This window comes from Typopeltis vanoorti, chromosome 10 (assembly GCF_054136105.1).
Source record: "Typopeltis vanoorti isolate ZY-2024b chromosome 10, IOZ_Tvanoo_1.0, whole genome shotgun sequence".
Lineage (NCBI taxonomy): Eukaryota > Metazoa > Arthropoda > Arachnida > Uropygi > Thelyphonidae > Typopeltis > Typopeltis vanoorti.
The window spans coordinates 57,054,079-57,072,802 of record NC_143558.1 but is presented as its reverse complement, the minus strand read 5'-3'; the positions used below and the strand labels follow the sequence as shown (position 1 = coordinate 57,072,802).

Genomic DNA, 18,724 nt, shown 5'->3' with positions numbered 1-18,724 from the left:
ATATGTCATAGCTGGCCTCACTACTGTCCTATAAATTTTGCCTTTCAGATTGATCGGCACCCTCTTATCACATAACACTCCAGCCATCTCCCTCCAGTTCCTCCAACCTGCTTGTATCCTGCATCCCACTTCCTTCTCACCTCCTCCATCTTCTTCCACTGTCGAACCTAAGTATCTAAAGTCTCTCACCTTCCTGATGACATTTCCTTCCAGCTCCAGGTCTGTCTCCTGGCCACCGCCCACTGCGCAACACATACTCTGTCTTACTTCTGCTCAGTCTCATACCTCTCTCTTCCAGTACTTTTCTCCATCTTTCCAGTTTAGTTTCCACTTCTTCTCTTGTATCTACACACAGCAAGATGTCATCTGCATACAACATTGTCCAAGGTGCATCTTCTCTCACCTCCTCTGTTACCACCTCCATCACAATATTAAACAGAAACGGACTTAATGCTGACCCTTGATGCAAGCCAACTGTTACTTAAAAACTTTCTGTCTGTCCCAAACAGGTCCGAACACTTGTCTTCACATTTCTGTACATTTCCTGCGCCAACCTGACATATTTCTCCGGCACCTTCTTCTCCATCAGACACCTCCAGACTTCTTGCCTTGGCACTCTATCGTATGCTTTCTCCAGATCAATAAATACCAGATGTAGCTCCTTTGTTTCTCTCAATATTTTTCCATCATCTGTCGTAACCCAAAGATAGCATCTGTTGTTGATCTACCAGGCATGAAGCCAAATTGTTCCTTTGCAATCTCCACCTCCTCCCTCAATCTACCATCAAGAACCCTTTCTAGGATCTTCATTGTGTGGGACATCAACTTTATTCCTCTGTAATTTTTACAGTCTTGTGCATCCCCTTTACCCTTGTAGATGGGAACAAGAGTACTCTCCCTCCATTCCTCGGGTATATTTTCCTGTTGGCAAACTTTCATGAACAGGTCCCACAGCAGGTCAATTCCCTCTTCCCCCAGTGCCTTCCATGCCTCCACTGGAATTCTGTCAGGGCCCACCGCTTTTCCATTCCTCATCCTCTTCATGGCCTCCGTCACTTCCATTCTACTGATGTTCTGCACCATCCCCTCAGAAGGCTGCCCATCTCCTCTGTGAGTCCTTGCATTTTCCTCATTCAGAAGTCCCTCAAAGTATATTTTCCATCTGTTTCTTATGTCCACATCCCTCCATAATACTCTTCCTTCAGCATCTTTGATCTGCCTCACATGTAAGATGTCCTTAGCTGCTTTATTTCTACATTTCGCTAGTTGGTAAATTTTTCTCTGTCCTTCCTTTGTTTCTAATTGATCATACAGATCTTGATATGCCATGGCCTTCGCCTGTGCCACAACTCTCTTGGCTTCTTGCTTTCTCTCTTTGTACACCTCTCTGTCCTCTTCCACTCTTGACTCATCCCACTTCTGCTTTGCCTTCCTCTTAGCTGTCACTGCCACTTGTACATCATTATTCCACCACCAACCCTCCTTCTGCTCTCTAATCTTTCCAGATGTCTCACCAAGCACCTCAATTGCACAGCTCAGGATTACTTTTGAATTATGTTTCCACCAATCTTGTACACTTTCCAGTCCATCCGAAATCCTCTCTAACACTCTCTCCCTAAAACGATTCCTCACACTCTCTTCTTTTAAGCGAAACCACTTAATTGTCTTCATCCCATGGCAACCAGAAGTTCTTATCTTCGATCTTAATTTAAAGTCTGCGCACAGCAGTCGGTGTTGTTGTGCTACTTGATCTGTTGGAATTACCTTACAATTTGTCACAACCTTAAGATGTTTTCTTCTAGTCAAAATGTAGTCAATTTGTGAGCTGTTGTTACCACTTCTAAATGTTATCAAATGTTCTTCCCTCTTGAAGAAAAACGAGTTCACAATTGCCAGATCAAACACTACTGCAAAGTCCACAACCCTCTCTCCTTGAGATGTTAGCTCTGGTTTACTACATAAGTATAGCCAAATTACATTCTTCAAAATTTTATCTAAAAAAATTGCTACAAATCATTAATATGCAACATTCTCAAACAAAAAATACAGTTGACCCTTGAACAACGTGGGGTTAGGGCCGCCGATCCCCCACATCGTTTGAAAATCTCCCCAAAAACTTAACTACTACTAATAACCTACTGTTGAAAGGAAGCCTTACCGATAACATAAAAAGTCGATTAACAGATTTTGTATGGTATATGTATTATATACTATATTCTTACAATAAAGTAAGCTAGAGAAAAGAAAATGTTATTAAAGAAAATCATAAGGAAGTGAAAATACATTTACAGTACTGTAATGTATTTATCAATACCATAAGTCTACGTCATCTGTTTACAAGATCAGTATTGTCTTATATGATTCACAGGTGGCATCTGCGACTAAGCTACTATAAACTAGTGCTCCCGCATTTTATCGCTATTCCAAGAGTTTTCCCATTCAAATTAAACATCAAACAGAAATCTTAACAGTGGGTACTAAGGAGCAGAAAACTCCAGCACAACCTGTAAGTACTTTTAGTGCATTAAACCAATTATATTTCAATCTAAAAATTGACCACATGCAAGTGCCCGCTATGCCTACCGTGAGAAGCAAAGATGGCGGCAACAAAAGCCAATGACAAGCAAGCACTTCGTGCCTTGCCAGTGTAGCGCTGTCGATTGCCAACAAACTCATAAATTGTCACAACTGCAAAATTGATATCAGTGATTAAAAAAAAAAAAGTATGTGTGAATTCTGTTGCCAATGGATACATGCTTCCTGTGCAAAAATGGACGAATCTCCACACAAGATATATAGACCTTAACCAGTACTATTTCTGTTTGCTGTACCTCACGTCTATAAAACAGCTCCTGAACTTAGGCAAACGAATTTATAACCTTGAACGAGAACAGCACATCAGTGCTATGAATGAAACTCTTTCCTCCAAAATATGAGCACTAGAAACCAAGCTCGAATCAACTGATGATCAGCACCGCAATGCAAGCTCACTCTTCCCTGCGAATGAACTCCATGAAATAATTGCATCAACGGTGCACGACTCAACGGAAGCCAAAAACAAAAAATTCAACGCCGTCATTTTAAACTTTCCGAGAGAAAACAGAAAAGCACTGAATGAAGACATCATCAAATTAACAGAAGAATGCGACATTGATCCTAAAAATATCATCCAGTGCCATTGTTTCGAACCCATAAACAAAAGAAAGGGCAGAACGAACTTTCCACGCCTCGTAAAAGTGACTTGCGACATGCCAACAAGCACATCAAAATTAATAACAGCGATCAACAAGTTCAAAGACACTTATCCGCAATCACGCATACGTGCTCAACCAGATTTATCATTTGCACAAAGAGAACATGGATGCCAACATCGAAGACAACTTGCAGAAAAACGGCAAAATGGCGACTACAAACAAGCTAAATTGGTGCAAAAACCAAGTGATGCCACTAGAAGCCACCATGACCAGTATGCAGGCACTGCATAGGAAATGTGCAATACCCCATGGGGTCAAACATATGGCTCACAAAACCCTCAAATCCACTTTACCAATATCCGTGGCCTAAACTCCAACCTTAGTGTCCACTACCACCTGCAGTCTACCAAACCGCACCTACTCTTTCTGGCAGAAACTCAAATCTCCTCCCTCCAGAACTATTCACCTCAACCTTCCAAACTACACACTCTTTAACTCCTTTCGACCCAAGGGTGGTGTCTGTGCATACATTTACTCCAACATACCTTGTCAGAGAACACCCAATTTTGGATGAAAATATCCCTACCCAACTCAGTCAAATTAATATGCTGTCTCTATTGCTCCCCTAATGTGACCAACCACTCTTAGCTCTTCAATTTCCTCTCCTTAAAAATTGACTTCCTCCAGTCCCATTTTCCCAACAGTGAAATCATTCTCCTAGGAGATTTTAATGTCCACAACACCAACTGGCTTTCCTCCTCCAGCTATACAGATCTTGCAGGCAGAGATGCTGAAACATTCGCCATCACTAATGACCTTACACTAGTTGAGATGCCAACCAGAATACCAATAACCCAAACCACTCTCCAAATACCTTAGACCTCTTCCTGAATAATGACCTTTCCAAATACACAGTGAATGTAGAGAACCCGTTAGGCAATTCTGACCACAACCTAGTGCTCATCTCCTCCCCCATGCAGCAATGCTTACAAAGCCATTCCCATACAATAGTTTGGCATTATAACAGTGCCAAGCGGGACAGCCTCCGCAACTTCTATGCCTCATTCCCATGGTTAGACCATTGCTTCTGACCTTCCAACCCAAACACATGCACCGAACTCATAACCAAAGTAATCCTCACTGGCATGGAATCATACATTCCCCACAGTACTCTGACTTGCCATTCCCTAACTAAACCCTGGTTTTCCAAAAGATGCACCAAGGCTGTACAAATGAAAAAACAAACATACCATTACTGGCTCAAATCAAGAACCCCATCCTCCTTTAGAACTTATACCCAAGCCTGAAATAAATGCAAAAAAAGCAATGAATGCTTCTAAAACAAAGTTCGAAAGAGCAAAAAGCAAAAAATTAGCAGCTTATCCAAATGGCAGCTGAGCCTTTTGGTCCCTCGCAAAAGTAATTCGGTCATAACTTCTGTCCAACATTATTCCCACCTCTATCCTACCCAGATGGCTCCATTGCATCATCACCTCAGAAAAGGAGCCAATCTCCTGGCCTCACACTTTGCTTCCAATGCACGCATAATTGACAATGGCAAATATCACCCAACCATTCCAGATGCCCACTATATCCTTTTGCCAGAAAGAGATCAGCAAAATACTGTCCAAATTAGACACAAAAAAGTCTCCTGGCCCTGATGGCATTCCTCCAATTGTCCTGAAAGTTTGTGCACCAGAATTGTCTCCTGTCCTATGTCGCTTATATATACTGTCATACTCCACTGGTATCTATCTCACAGCCTGGAAATTGGCCTATATTCAACCCATTCCCAAGAAGGGCAACAAGTCACTGACATCTAACTACCACCCCATCTCGCTCACCTCAGTCCTGTCTAAAGTAATGGAAAAAATCAATTCCCAACTCCTACTACCTTGACGCAACCTGTCTAATAAACGACTGCCAGCATGGATTCCATTGCTGCCGATCAACAGGAGATCTGCTCACATATGTCACCCATCTCTGGACAAATGCCATGGAGAAGTTTGGCAAATCTCAAGTGGTTGCACTTGATATCTCCAAGGCGTTTGACCAGGTCTGGCACAAGGGCTTACTAAACAAGCCCTCGTGCCCTCGTTTGGTCTATCTCAAGACCTCTGTAGTTGAATTGCCAGCTTTCTGTCTGGATGCACACTATGCGTGGTGGTGGTGGATGGCTCCTTATCCTCTCACCATTCAATTAATGCTGGGGTTCCTCAAGGTTCTGTCCTCTCACCAACCCTCTTCCTACTATATATCAATGACCTACTTCAGCTTACCCCAACCCAAATATCCAGACAATCTGAGATTTCTCTTCTTGGAATTACCCTGACATCAAGTCTCTCCTGGCATAAACACATAACAACCATTGCATCCTCAGCTTCTAAAAAACTAGGATTTCTCTTTCACTCAAGACGTTACTTCACCCCGAACAGCTGCTAATCTTAATACAAATCACAAATCTGCCCAACCATCAAATACTGCTCCCATGTATGGGGTGGGGCCCAAAAAGCTCCCTCAAAATGCTAGACTCGATACAGAGGAGAGCAATCAGACATATTAATGACTCATCTCTTACCAACTCACTCCCCCCACTTTCGCATAGACGATCAGTCTCTGTATTATATGTATTCTACAAATATTTCATGGAAAATGTTCATCCGAAATAGCATCAATAATTCCCCCACTTAGTACTAAGCTCATTGGAACACCTGCAGCTACTGCTCAACATCCCTACACAGTGCACATTGAAATCCACAGAATAAGTTTCTTCTCCTCCTCCTTCATCCCTGCAACTGCTATATTATGGAACAGTCTTCCCCTTGATGGGTTCCCTAAGGAATACAATATACAGTCATTCAAATCCAATGTGAACAAGTACCTTCTTTCCCAACCCATACACGGTACTAATGTACTACAGGTTGATCTACTAACCTCTCGTGTATGGGCTCAACATGAAAATATGATACAAAACACTATAGGTATTATATGTATTATTAGACATCAAAAATGAAAAGATAATGTGAAAAAAGAAATTATTCATATTTATTTACAAGTATAATGATTCAGGCATTGATAACAAAGAAGCAGCAATATGATTGCATCATAGTAGCCTGGTGCAATAGATACAATTGCTTTGCAGTAGTCTAGCCTATACTCTAATGAATTAATCGTTATAAACTTTTTATTTTATGTTAATTAATTTAACAAATTAATAACAGTTAATTTCATGTAGTTATGATTTAATACTGCATCTTTATGTTTGTTTACATTTCTCTTGACTGCAAATAGTTATGTACGGTCTGTAAGTGTGTGTGCGTGTGTGTGTGTGTGTTGATAAATTTAAACTTTTTATAATAGATTTATGTATACTTTATGGTCGTAAATAATAAAATAGACTAGTATCTACATATATTTTATGCATTCATGACATACCTAACTTTTTCTTAATTTTTTCGATATTACTAAGCTACATCATCTAAGAGTTTTTCAAATTGTCGCAAATCTCTAAAACTTTTCCAATATATTTATTAAAAAAACACTGTGTACAAGTGGATCCACGCAGTTCAAACCCACTTCTTCAAAGAGCAACTGTATAATAATCTCAATTTTTCTATTCACTTCTCATAATACATACAAAGAGCTGAGTTTGTTTGTTTTTAATAAATTCAAAGTTACATACTGTGCATCCATATAAGCTCTGCAGTTGATCATACATCCACATTTCAACTCTTAAACGCTTTTTTATTAAGCTCATTTGATGTTGTCCATATTTTGCTGTTAGATATTTTTTCTTTCTTTCATGGATCTCTTCTGTGTCAGGATCAAAGTTTACATGCAACATAGATTTTGGTGGACTACGACCAGCTTGCATTGCTTTCATTCCAGAAGTTGCTGAAGCTGGCTTGGCAGAAAATGTTGCAGGTAGACTGCACTCCATCTAAAAAAAAATAAGCTATATTAATTTTTTTAGCAATTAAAATACTACTATATATGAAACAACTGCAAAATAAGAAAGTACAATATTTTATAAGTAATGCTGCATCAAAATTCAAATAAGATAACTAATATATACAAGTCACTGATAATCACTAGTCTTCGACAATTCATATATTTGGTGCTCTATAATTACTAACACTTTGCTTACTCGGTAATCCAATTGTCTCAACTACCTCACCAACACACACACACACACATGTGTGTGTGTACCTTTTTTTTCTGCTACAGAACTTTGCATCCTAGATAATCAGTTATCATTTAGTTCCTACACCAATTTCACTGTTGTAAGTGCTTGTTATGTATTCCTCCCTCTATTTCATGGCATTTAATTAACCTTCATCAGCTGCTAACCATGTTTTAGAAAACTAAGTATTTAGCTGTGATACAATTATAGACTCATTTCTTCTGATAAGATAAACTGTACGATATCATGTAAGAAAAATATACTTAACATTCTTAAAAAATGGCCAATCAAAATCATTCAAGAACTGAATATACCTTATGATAAAATGAATAATTCTCAAAGACAATGAAGAAATTGAGGCAAAGTTACATGCCTAAATAGCTAAAAAGCTTAATACAGTTTTGATTTCTCTTAATGCCTAAATAGCTAAGTTTATTACAGAAGGTGATTTATAAAAATGCTTATAATTTGGCAAGAGTGCTAAACTAGTAACAAGTGCTGTTAACAAAGTTATAATCTAGGTCAAGGAATTGGCATTTTGATAATGAGGCATTAGCAAAGGATTGATTTATGCACTTTTTAAGTCCGAAGACTACTAAAACAACAATGCATGAAGCTTCTAGTGTTAATGAGATGGCAGTTAGGACCTTGGTCTGTGACCCATTCCAAGTCGACAAAAATAAGAATGCAAATAAATATAAAAAGAACTAAAATTTTGTTGTACGTCAATCTCTTGCTTCTGATTTTGAATACAACTTTTCAGTACAATGTTCATCCAGCAGGCTTCAGATATCATAAGGGTAGTTCTACTAACTAATCTATTAGTATCTACTGATAGCAGAATCAGATAACAGCAGAACCATCCCAGAGCAAGACAAATAAATACAGAATTGAAGTTATGTATTCAACATGAAATTACAAGACAAAAAATTAAAAAAGATTGGAGAGACCTACATTATTATTACATGACCCCTCCAGAGAGTCCAAAGACTCATCGAGGGAGGGCACCTGCTCTACAACTCTCTGTCTTCACCATTCAATCCACCAACTACAACTGCTTTCATCATCTACACCAATGCCATCTACCACCAACCACCACTACTAGTATTTTCACAGACAATCACAAACATCCATGCCCAGGGCAGGATTCGAACCTGCAGCCTTTTGGCTGGATTTTAATTTTTTGGCTGATTATAATAAACATTATTAATCAAATTTAATTAATTCGTTTGCAAACCTGCAGTGGGCGTAGTTTGGGTAGAAATAAAGATGGTTGATGTTTTAAAGAAAAAAAAAAAGTCATAAATAACACCTACTTCAGTTCCAGCAAAACTGTATTAGGGACCCTCATAAACAGTCGTGGCAAGTAGGTGTCAGAAATAACACCTGCTTTAGTATCAACAAAACTGCATAAGAGACACTTATAAAGAGTTGTGTGCGAGGAGTTATCAGAAATAACACCTACTTCACTATCAACAAAAACTCTATGACTGAAGACCAAGAAAAAAAAAAGATGTCATCTGCTTTCACATTCTGTCCACTCCAAACTCGAATGCCAAGAGAGATTTTGGCCATAGCAGGCCAAAACAGCATCTCGTTATGGCATTCTTCGCATTTTTTAAAAAAATTTTTTTCCTCGACATTTCAGTTCACACATGACTATCCCCGTTTTTATTACCTTCCGGTGTTTAACTGTCTTATTTACATTCTTATGTCCTTTATGAATTAATAATTTAATGTTTTCCTCTATTCTTTCTGTCTGTCCATAGTATTTCAGCTTTCGTCTGTCAATCCACTTCAGGACTCTCTTAAAGTTCTGCCGATCCTTTCTAGAATCCATCCATTTCTCTGCCATTCCGTGTATGAGATCCTCAAGAGTATCCTCTAACACCACATCTCAAAAGCGGAATCATTTTGGTGTCAGACTTCTTTTGGTAAAATGTAAGTAAATCAAATTTAATTGATTACTTCTGAAAGTTTTGCTTAGTTATGCTTCACTTCTTGAAGGCTTCAGGCTTCACACTAAAACCTTTTCACGGTGACCATTGAAATATACACAAAATTAGAAAATAATCATAAGAAAGTTGACAATTTCTGGCAACTAACTTTGCATTTCCAAGGTAATGCGCAAAAGGACAATTGCTCTATACTGCCTCCCTTTGCTATGCCAGTGTAGAATTTTAATATTCATAATAATGTTCTTATACAAGAACGTTTTCTGTTACCAGATCAACAAATATGAATAATACTATCAAATCCTCAAATGAATGTTTTTGTGGAGGAAAGATACAGAAGCTTGTTTCCAACTCATAAAGGATAAATTCCAAAATTAACATTACACATTGTTAACATACATTAAAATATATAATCCAACAATCAGAGAGCAGTCCCTTATCTAAATCAAAATCTTACTATCCATAACATTACAAACTTGGGTTTACTGGCTAGTTGATTTATCTCAGCATTCCAGAACATAGCACTGAAATTTGGAGCTGAAAGATAAGTGGTGTTTTAAAAACAATTCATAATAGTGGAATTGTTTTAGTGGCTTTTAAATCTGCACCCATTAAAAAGATATCCTTCCTCAGTCGTTCTTCCTCCTATTTGCCACATAACAGAAAAATTCTTTAGGATTTCCTTTTGCCTACTCAGCTAACCTTCTCATACTCTGATTTTGCCTTCCATATCATGCTGGTCACCTTTCTTGCCTGATCCATGTATTGTTCATGAGTTTGCTGGTGACCTTTCTCCTCATATACCCTCCAACATTTTTATTTATTTATTTTTTTGCAGATCATGATACTGTAAAACCTCGCACGATAAGTTAATATAATTAACTTGTCGAGCTCGATTTTACAGGGGTCTCAAACCTAAATAATGTAGAAAAAAATGATAAAATTCCTTTTGTCTGAATATAAATTAACTGTCTTCTTGAAAACTGTGTTAAATAATTCCCATTTGAATATTGTACTTAAAATTAGAGAAAATGAATTAAGTGATACTAACATAGTGAGTCAGCAAAAAGAATAGTGTATCAGAAAAGTTCGCAACAACTTGCGAACAAATTGAGTGCCTCAAGCAAAGACTTTTGGCGAGAAGGCCAGAGTGACGTCACCAGGCCAACAAGTAATCACGGACATTCAAAAGTTGGGAACAAAGAACAAAGCCCCCCCCCCAAGGGGGGGAAAACACTAAAAAATTTCCAAAAATCTTTTCCTAATTAAAATTAAGTTTTTTTTTTAATTTATGTTGTGTCGTGTCTTCTATTTCTATACTGCTCATTGTATGAATTAGCGATCAATGCAATGCTCAGTCATAGGGTGTATGCTATGCATAGTGTGTATTCTGAAATCATCTACTCAACTCTCCCCCCCCCCCCAAGATTAAATCCTGAGCGCACTACTGACAGAGCATATTTAAATATGCTCCTTGCTCTTCGGAGAAGGTGGTAAAAAAAATTAAAAAAAAGGAGAGGGTTACGAGGATGACTACTGCCATCGTAACTGCTGGTGTTTTAGGCAATGACTCTGAGCAAATAACTGGAGGCTAGGCACCCATTATCAGAACTATGTCGTCAGTGATTCCTCTAAGAATGTTCCGGAAAGAATTCTAAGGAGCGTCTGACAACATGTGCCCCACCATGCAGGGCAAATTGTCAGGTCAACGAACAAGCCACCAGTGGAGCAAGAGCAATAGAGTACAGAAATGTTCAAGACAAGAATATGTCCTGTGTAATGGCAAAGATTCAAAATATCCCGACAGAGGCTTTGTTCATGAAAGAGGACTGTGTGTTTACAGAATAAACTACAAGTAAACACATGATATTTTTGCTAATTTCTTTGGAACATAGAGAAATAAGAATTGTGTGCAAGTGTTACAAAAGGTCGGTGGTAAAGATAGCATCAGGGTAGAGCAAGTGTATACGTTATACTGGTATAAGGAAAAATCCTGAAGGTAGTTATGTAAGAGGGAACAGTTATTCTGTACTTATTGTAAATTACGTATTTTATAATGCTAAGTAGAGTGTGAATGTTGAATGAATGCAAAATGTATATAATTTTACTGTATAATATTTTTGCTGGAGTTTGATATGTTGAGAAAATCAGTTACTCCCCACTATGTTGTAATTTCAACTGTTTAATTAGAATAAAATGTTTTGTTTGAACAATAACTGATCTGATCATTTGCAAATGCATTATCTCAAATAAATTTTGAATCTCCTTGCATGTGTTGATTTAGTATAGCCATGACTTGCTGAATGGTTAGGAAGATTTTAGCTGAGACCTTAACTTTGTTCCTGTTCTTATAATTCTTAAACTCTATTTCTTCCAGACTGGGCAGTCGTAAATAAAAAATAAATTTGTCTGGCAGAAGAGTCTGAGAAAATAAGTATACCACAATTGTACAACGTGTGATAGGTAGATATATAGTCAGCATTACGTGTGGTAGGAGCAAAGGGCAAGAAAAAAAAAGGGGGGGGGACAAAATTTTAAGATAGAAGGGCTTAGAGAACCCTTCTAGGCATGGTAGTGCAAACATGGACTGTATGGTATAGAAGACCCTCCTGCAATGAGTCCTTTGACTCTGTATCACATGAAAATAAAGTGAATTGAAAACACATCATCATCAAGTCTTCCTGTGCCTACTGGCACATAAGGCTGCAATTCACAGCTTCTGTAAAATGAATGAAACTGCAAGACTCAGCAAGCATATCACAATAATTGCTTTCAAAACAAACTGAATAAAAATAACTAATAATGAATGGAGTATTGTTTTCCAATTTATTGGACCACTAAACAATACACCCTGAGCACTGGAATTAATGGTGTTTGTAACCCAATTATACTTGCTCATAAAGTTATTAATGGTCTGATAAGTATGTCTTTAAAGGTTGACCTCCCACCTGGAAAGGTAATTGCACTGTGCACACTCATCCATATAGAAAATGACAAGAAGAGCTGCATCATTTAAAAAGGAACAAATAGGTAATATTTATGTCAAATAGGGATGTCTAACTAAAATTATTTTCAGAAGAGGTTTAGCACCAAAAAGTTATTTATTAAGTTATTTATTACTAATTAATATTTATATTTATTTAAAAAAAAAAATGAATTGTCTCAGTATGCATTTCCACATTATGTAAAAGATGCAGTTTTCCTTTTTGTCTAATCACAATCAGAATTTATACTTTATTGAAAGATTTAGAAGAAAAAACTTTTATCTTACTTCATGAGAAAAGCAAATAATTACTATAATAAATTCCATTTTTTCAGAACACCTTAAGTTCATCATCATAATGCTAATTACAGATATAGATCACATTGGTCTGTTCTGATCTGATTATCCATTTAATGTCCTATTTTGAGGTTTACCTGGCCTTCTCTTTCCAACTGGTTTATATTTTATTATTTGTTCAGGATTGAGTGGTGGCCATTCAGTAAACATGTTCTATTCAATTTTGTTTGTAATTATTTAGTTTTTCTTCTATTGATTTTATTTTTAGTTCTTTTAAAATATCTTCATTCCTTTATTTGGTCTAATAATGTGTATTCTGCAGTTCTTTCATGCAAGATAAACAAAGAATAAAAATAAGTGAATCTCCTTTCACTTGTTTTTATTCTTTGTTTATTGTCCAAATTTCACTGCCATATTAATAATGTGGGCACTGTTAAAGTATTGTATATTTTCAAATGTGTTTCTTTTTGTATAATATTTGGATTAAGCGTTCTATTTATCAGGCCTATAATCTGTAATAAACACCTTAAGTTCTGAAAAACAGAAATAGTTATAAAAAACTGTGAAGATACAAACAAAATTATTTATTATTATTATCAATGTTTGACTTCCATGGAGTCAGAGACTCATCATGGGAAGTACTCACTATTGCATACAATGTTCATTCAATTGCGTCTTAAACTAATTCAATGTGTCCACATCCATAACACACTCAGACAATGCATTCCACTCACTAACCACCCTCTATGCAGAACCTGCTTCTCCTTTGCTCACACCCTCCTTATACAGTTTCCAGCAATGGCCTCTTGTTCTACTTCCCTCTCCAATTCTATGAAAAATCTCTTCCATATCTACCTGATAACAACCCCTGACCAGTTTATATGTCTCAATCATATCCACCCCCCCCCTCTTCCTCCTATTCATGAGGCTCTGCAACTTACATTCTCTCAATCTGTCCTTGTACTCCACATTCCAAAGACCACTGACTATTTTTGTGAATCTTCTCTGTACCCTTTCCAGCATATCCTCATCACCATGAAAACCCGGCAACCAAATCTGTGCACAATAATCCATATGAGGTGATCAAGGCCTTATACAATGGAATCATAATCTCTCTATTTCTGCATGCCAGGGTTCTCTGCATTATTACCATTATTTGATGTGATGTCTTCACAACTTGTGCAATGTGGCCCTGAATTTCATGTCCTTGTCCACCATCACTCCTAGATCTCTCATCTCCTCTGCTTCTGTTAAAGTTTCCCCACCAAGTGTATACTTTGCATCCCATCGTTGCTTACCAAATCTCAAAACCTTACACTTGGCAATATTGAACTGACAGTTCTTCCACTTACCTGCCCATTCATGCAATCTATTCAAGTCCTCTTGTAAGGCATTAACATCAGCCTGACTGTGCATTGCTCTCCCCAGTTTTGCATCATCCACAAACAGTTGGATATCACTAGTTAAACCCAATCCAATATCATTAACATACAAATTGAACAACAATGGCCCTAAAATTCACCCCTGCGGCACACCACTGGTGACCTTTCTCTTTTGAGATACTGCATCCCCCATATACAACTTTCTGATACCTATCTGACAGCCAGTCACTGATCCAACACAGAAGTTTGTATCCAATCCCATCTGTTTCAATTTATTTAAGAGTTTGTCATGTGGCAGTCTATCAAAAGCCTTTGCAAATCCAAGTACACCACTGTATATGCATCTTCTCTGTCCAAGGTAGTTGTCACTGTTAAATTGTGAATGAAGCTATGTTATGTAATTTATTATTTTTCATTCACATTTAACATGGCTTATTAAATATTAATCATGGTTTATATAAAATTGTTTATTATCCCTTAATTAAGAATTACTAATTAAATATTTACTCAAAATCTGACCTGCTATTAGTTTATAAAATAATAATATGTTTAGAATTTTGTATAAATAAATATATATGGTGTAACGTAAAGTGTTAATTTATATTTAACTGTATACGTAATCAAAAAGTTAAAGAAGTAGCTTAAATATTCTGTTGTTTTTATTTGTGAAATATTTAATGTTATGTAATCACTCATGAATAATATTAGACCATACATTACATTAGTGAAATGTTTACGTGCAGTCTGTTGTCATGGAGACGCACGTGTAAACAACCACGAGTGGAGTAGAGCGTGGCGTTCGAACGTAAGGTGGGAGTGAAGGTCATATATAGATAGATATAGAGAGAAGGGAAAAGAGGAGGGAAGGTCATAGATAAAAGAATATAGAGAAGAATTATTATTAAGGAGTGAGGAGAGAGTTTTGCGGAACCAAGATTATATAATCCTCAGGGCAGAGATTTATGAGTATAGTATTCGGAAGTGAACCTATAAGTAGTGAAACAAAGTTTAATGTTATAAGCGAAAACTGCTGTTGTTATGAAGAAAGGTTGATGCTGTAATCAGATAAAAGGAAACTGGACAGTCAATGCGAAAATTCTGATTAGTTCCAGCTAATCTGGATTACGATTAAATTCTATGTTGCCCTAGGAAAAGGTTATATTGGTTACTTGGAGAAATGTGAACAGGAAAAGATATTAGTACCTAATTATTGTTGTTTGGAATAGTGAAGTGCGACTTACAGTAATACAGTTTAAACTATGGAGAATATTTGTTATGTGTGTTCCGCTAATGTTAATTAAGTTAATTCATAAGTGCTCTCTCAATAATTTGATGTATTGAAGAATTTGTCTGGTAAGAGTAGTTGTATAAGTTTCTCTATTCTAGCATTAACTGTAATATATCTCCGATGCTCAAGGTCCGGGAATATATTTGCTTGGAATATAGCTTACGTAGTTTATTGCCTGCTGTGAATATAAACATTGAGCTGAAAGATTTTGTGAAGACTGAATAAAATGTGAAATTGTTATATTAACTTGAGAGAAGAAGATTTGTGTTTTTGGGACTGTGAATAGCATATTAAAGTTAGAACATTGAATTAGCATCAGTGACCTAAGAAGAAGTGTTAAGTTAATTGTATAGTTCCATTTTAAAATAGAGTTCTTGTATTTGTTAACCATATCATATATTAAATGTTTTATTTTGTTGATCTAAATATTGTGTTTGCCTGAATTCCTTATTATTGCACCGTTCATAAATATTCGAATCTTGCGGGAACCCCAAATAAAAATGATAACAGATGATTCGGCCTAATGAGATGACTGTTAACTTAATTTAGAACTGATCCTACTATTTATATAGACTAATCTAAGGATAGGGTGGCGCAGTATAAATATAAATTTCCCTACTTTTGGATCGGTGATCATTTCGTAATTAGTTGTATTATTCATAAAAGTGACTTGAAACTAGATAGATTTAGAACACGACAGAAAAGAGTCGTCACGATATCACCTTGTTATAATACATAAATAAGTTAGTGAAACATGATTTCCCCCTTAACAAACCCATGTTGATAACCATAAAGAATACTGCTGTTATCAACCCATTTCTGTATCCTACTTCTCACCAATCTCTCCAGGACCTTCACCACAACTCCAGATATACAGACTGGCCTATAATTTGAAGCTACAACCTTATCACCGCCTTTATGCAGTGGAACAATTTTACCCTCCTTCCACTCCCTTGGAACCTGTGCTGTGCAAAACTATTATTAAACAGGCATGCCAATGCTACTGCCAGTTCCCTGGAACATTCCCTTAAGATGCGTGATGATATGTCATCAAATCCTATCGCCTTATTAACATCAAGGTTATTATCAGCAGTTATAATTCTACCATTTTCATTCATTAACTTCATCTTACAATGATCATTCTCCCTTCTACTTGCCACATATCTAAAAAATTCTAGGGTTTTTCTTAGCCTGATTTGCCAATTTCTGCTCATACTCTACTTTTGTTTTCCTTACTGAGTCACTCTCCTGGCTTGTTCTTTATACTCTTCATGTGACTGATCACGATTATTCATCTTGTACTTCCTCCAAAGTACTTTCTTTTTCCAGATTTCATGCTTAAGCTCCATATTCATCTATTTTACACCTACCCTACCTTATTCAGCCTTTCGGCCTTTGAGATACATTCATACATTGATGCTGTTATGTATTTCTTTGCAAGTTCTCATGCAGCATTTATTTCCTTACCGCTCAACTCCTTATAATTCCACATATATCCTTGCCTCACGAAAGCCTGCATATGACTAGCCATAACACAGGCGATTACTTCATGATCACTTTCACCAACTGGAGGAAAATGTGAAACTCCCTCTAACAATTGCATCCTCTGATGAAATGATAAGATCTAAAACTCTTGATCCTCGTGTGCCTTTCTTTACATGCTGCCTGAGATAGTTATCTCTCAAGAACTCGAGAAATTCACTTTCCTTATTCCCAAATGCTATCTCTTCATTCCAATCTATACCACCATAATTAAAATCACCCAAAATAATTACCCTTCCTTTGTTCACTAATCCAAGTTGTTTATACATTTCTTCATCACCATCTTTCACATTCCCAGGCCTATAGTAACATCCAACTAAATGTCTTCCTCTCAACCTCCGTGTTACAGCACACTGCCTCATAACCATTACCACTATTTCCTCTTTTCATGTCTACCTTATGTGGACTTAATTCCCCTGCTATCATCAGCAGTACTCCCCCTCCCTTCCTGCCCTTTCTATCCTCACAAAAAATACTGTACCCTTCCATTTCTATTCCCGTTATGATATCATCTTCATTCAACCATGTTTCACTTATTCCAATGATTTGTGGGCGAATAAACTCAATCACTGAAACCATTTCAACCCCTTTATTTCTGATAATTCTGGCATTTGTAAACAAACACAACAGTTCATTTTTTTTTAAGTCTACAGCCAGTCCTATCCAAGCCATATGTTGGTTGTGATTTCCCCATTACACCTGCAAATTCCTTTATCACCACTTACCACATATACCTGCTCAGTCTCCACTTCTCCACCCACATTGCAATATACTCCATCTTCATACATGCATTCACTGCCACTTTCAACATTCACTTTCATTCGTTCACTGAAAATTAGGGGATATATACAGGGTGTTCGGGATAAATTTGACATATTTATAATTAATTATATTTTTCCGTAAGTCACATGTATTAACACACACTTCTCTTCATTTAAAAGTTTGGACCCTTCTTCATTCATATACAAGATGTCAGAAAGGATGGATAGCTGGAACCCACCTGAATCATGGAAGAGAATAACTTGTATCATGATGATTCGTGCCCGCCATCAAAATAAGGATATTACAACTGCTGCCCAATGCTCCCTGAATACAGTAAAAACAATCAGGCATGAACTAGAGACTTGCAATGGTGACTACGAGGATGTAGCAAGAAGAAAGATCCCTAGCAGACGATCTGATTGCGTTCGTACAGCAGAATTCCTCGCAAATCTGCAGGAACAGGTGTTGAAGAACCCTGGCATTGGAATTCGGGCTTTGTTCGTGGAGTTGCTAACTGTAGTCAAGCCCTGGATAACAAGGGTAGCCAATGGTAGGCCGTATGTATGGCAGCAGGATTCGGCCCCTTGCCACACCTCTGGGAAAAGTCAAAAATGGTTGTCTGAAAATTTCTACGACTTCACCAGTCCAAATGTTTGGCCTCCAAACTCCCCAGACCTTAACCCCATGGATTATTTTGTATGGGGCGCAGTTGAAAAAGACACCAATCGCACTTCCAGTAATACAAAAGCCCAGTTAATGGATAAAATTAAAACAGTTTTTGCGGCCCTTCCCAGGGAGACTGTAGCATCAGCTCGTTCGAGGTTCCGAAGCAGAATTTAAGCTGTGATCGATGCTAATGGTGGTTATTTTGAGTAAATCTTGTTGATAGTATTGTAATTAACTCTGCCTGTAATGTTTTTTTGTCAATTCATTAAATTTAATAGATACAAAGAAGATTTTCTTTTTCCTTACGAAACTGTCAAATTTATCCCGAACACCCTGTATATATTATTTATATAAATACACACACACACTTTTTTATGCAATTTGTTTATGTGCAGTATGTATTGAAACATTTTTAATATTTCTCAGGCATCTCCATGGAGCTCAAAGATATCACCAGACATTCACACATAAA

The 18,724-nt window shown here is 37.1% G+C and overlaps 1 protein-coding gene across 1 annotated transcript in view; it reads right to left on the bottom strand.

Moving 5' to 3' along the window:
* The window catches only part of LOC150102437 (protein phosphatase 1 regulatory subunit 14C), a 95,886-nt gene that overhangs the window by 57,090 nt on the left and 20,072 nt on the right, over nucleotides 1-18,724 (bottom strand). The window contains exon 2 of the mRNA XM_090399637.1: nucleotides 6,877-7,134. Within this exon, the coding sequence (XP_090255763.1) occupies nucleotides 6,877-7,134 (258 nt within the window). The remainder of the gene's footprint in view (nucleotides 1-6,876; nucleotides 7,135-18,724) is intronic.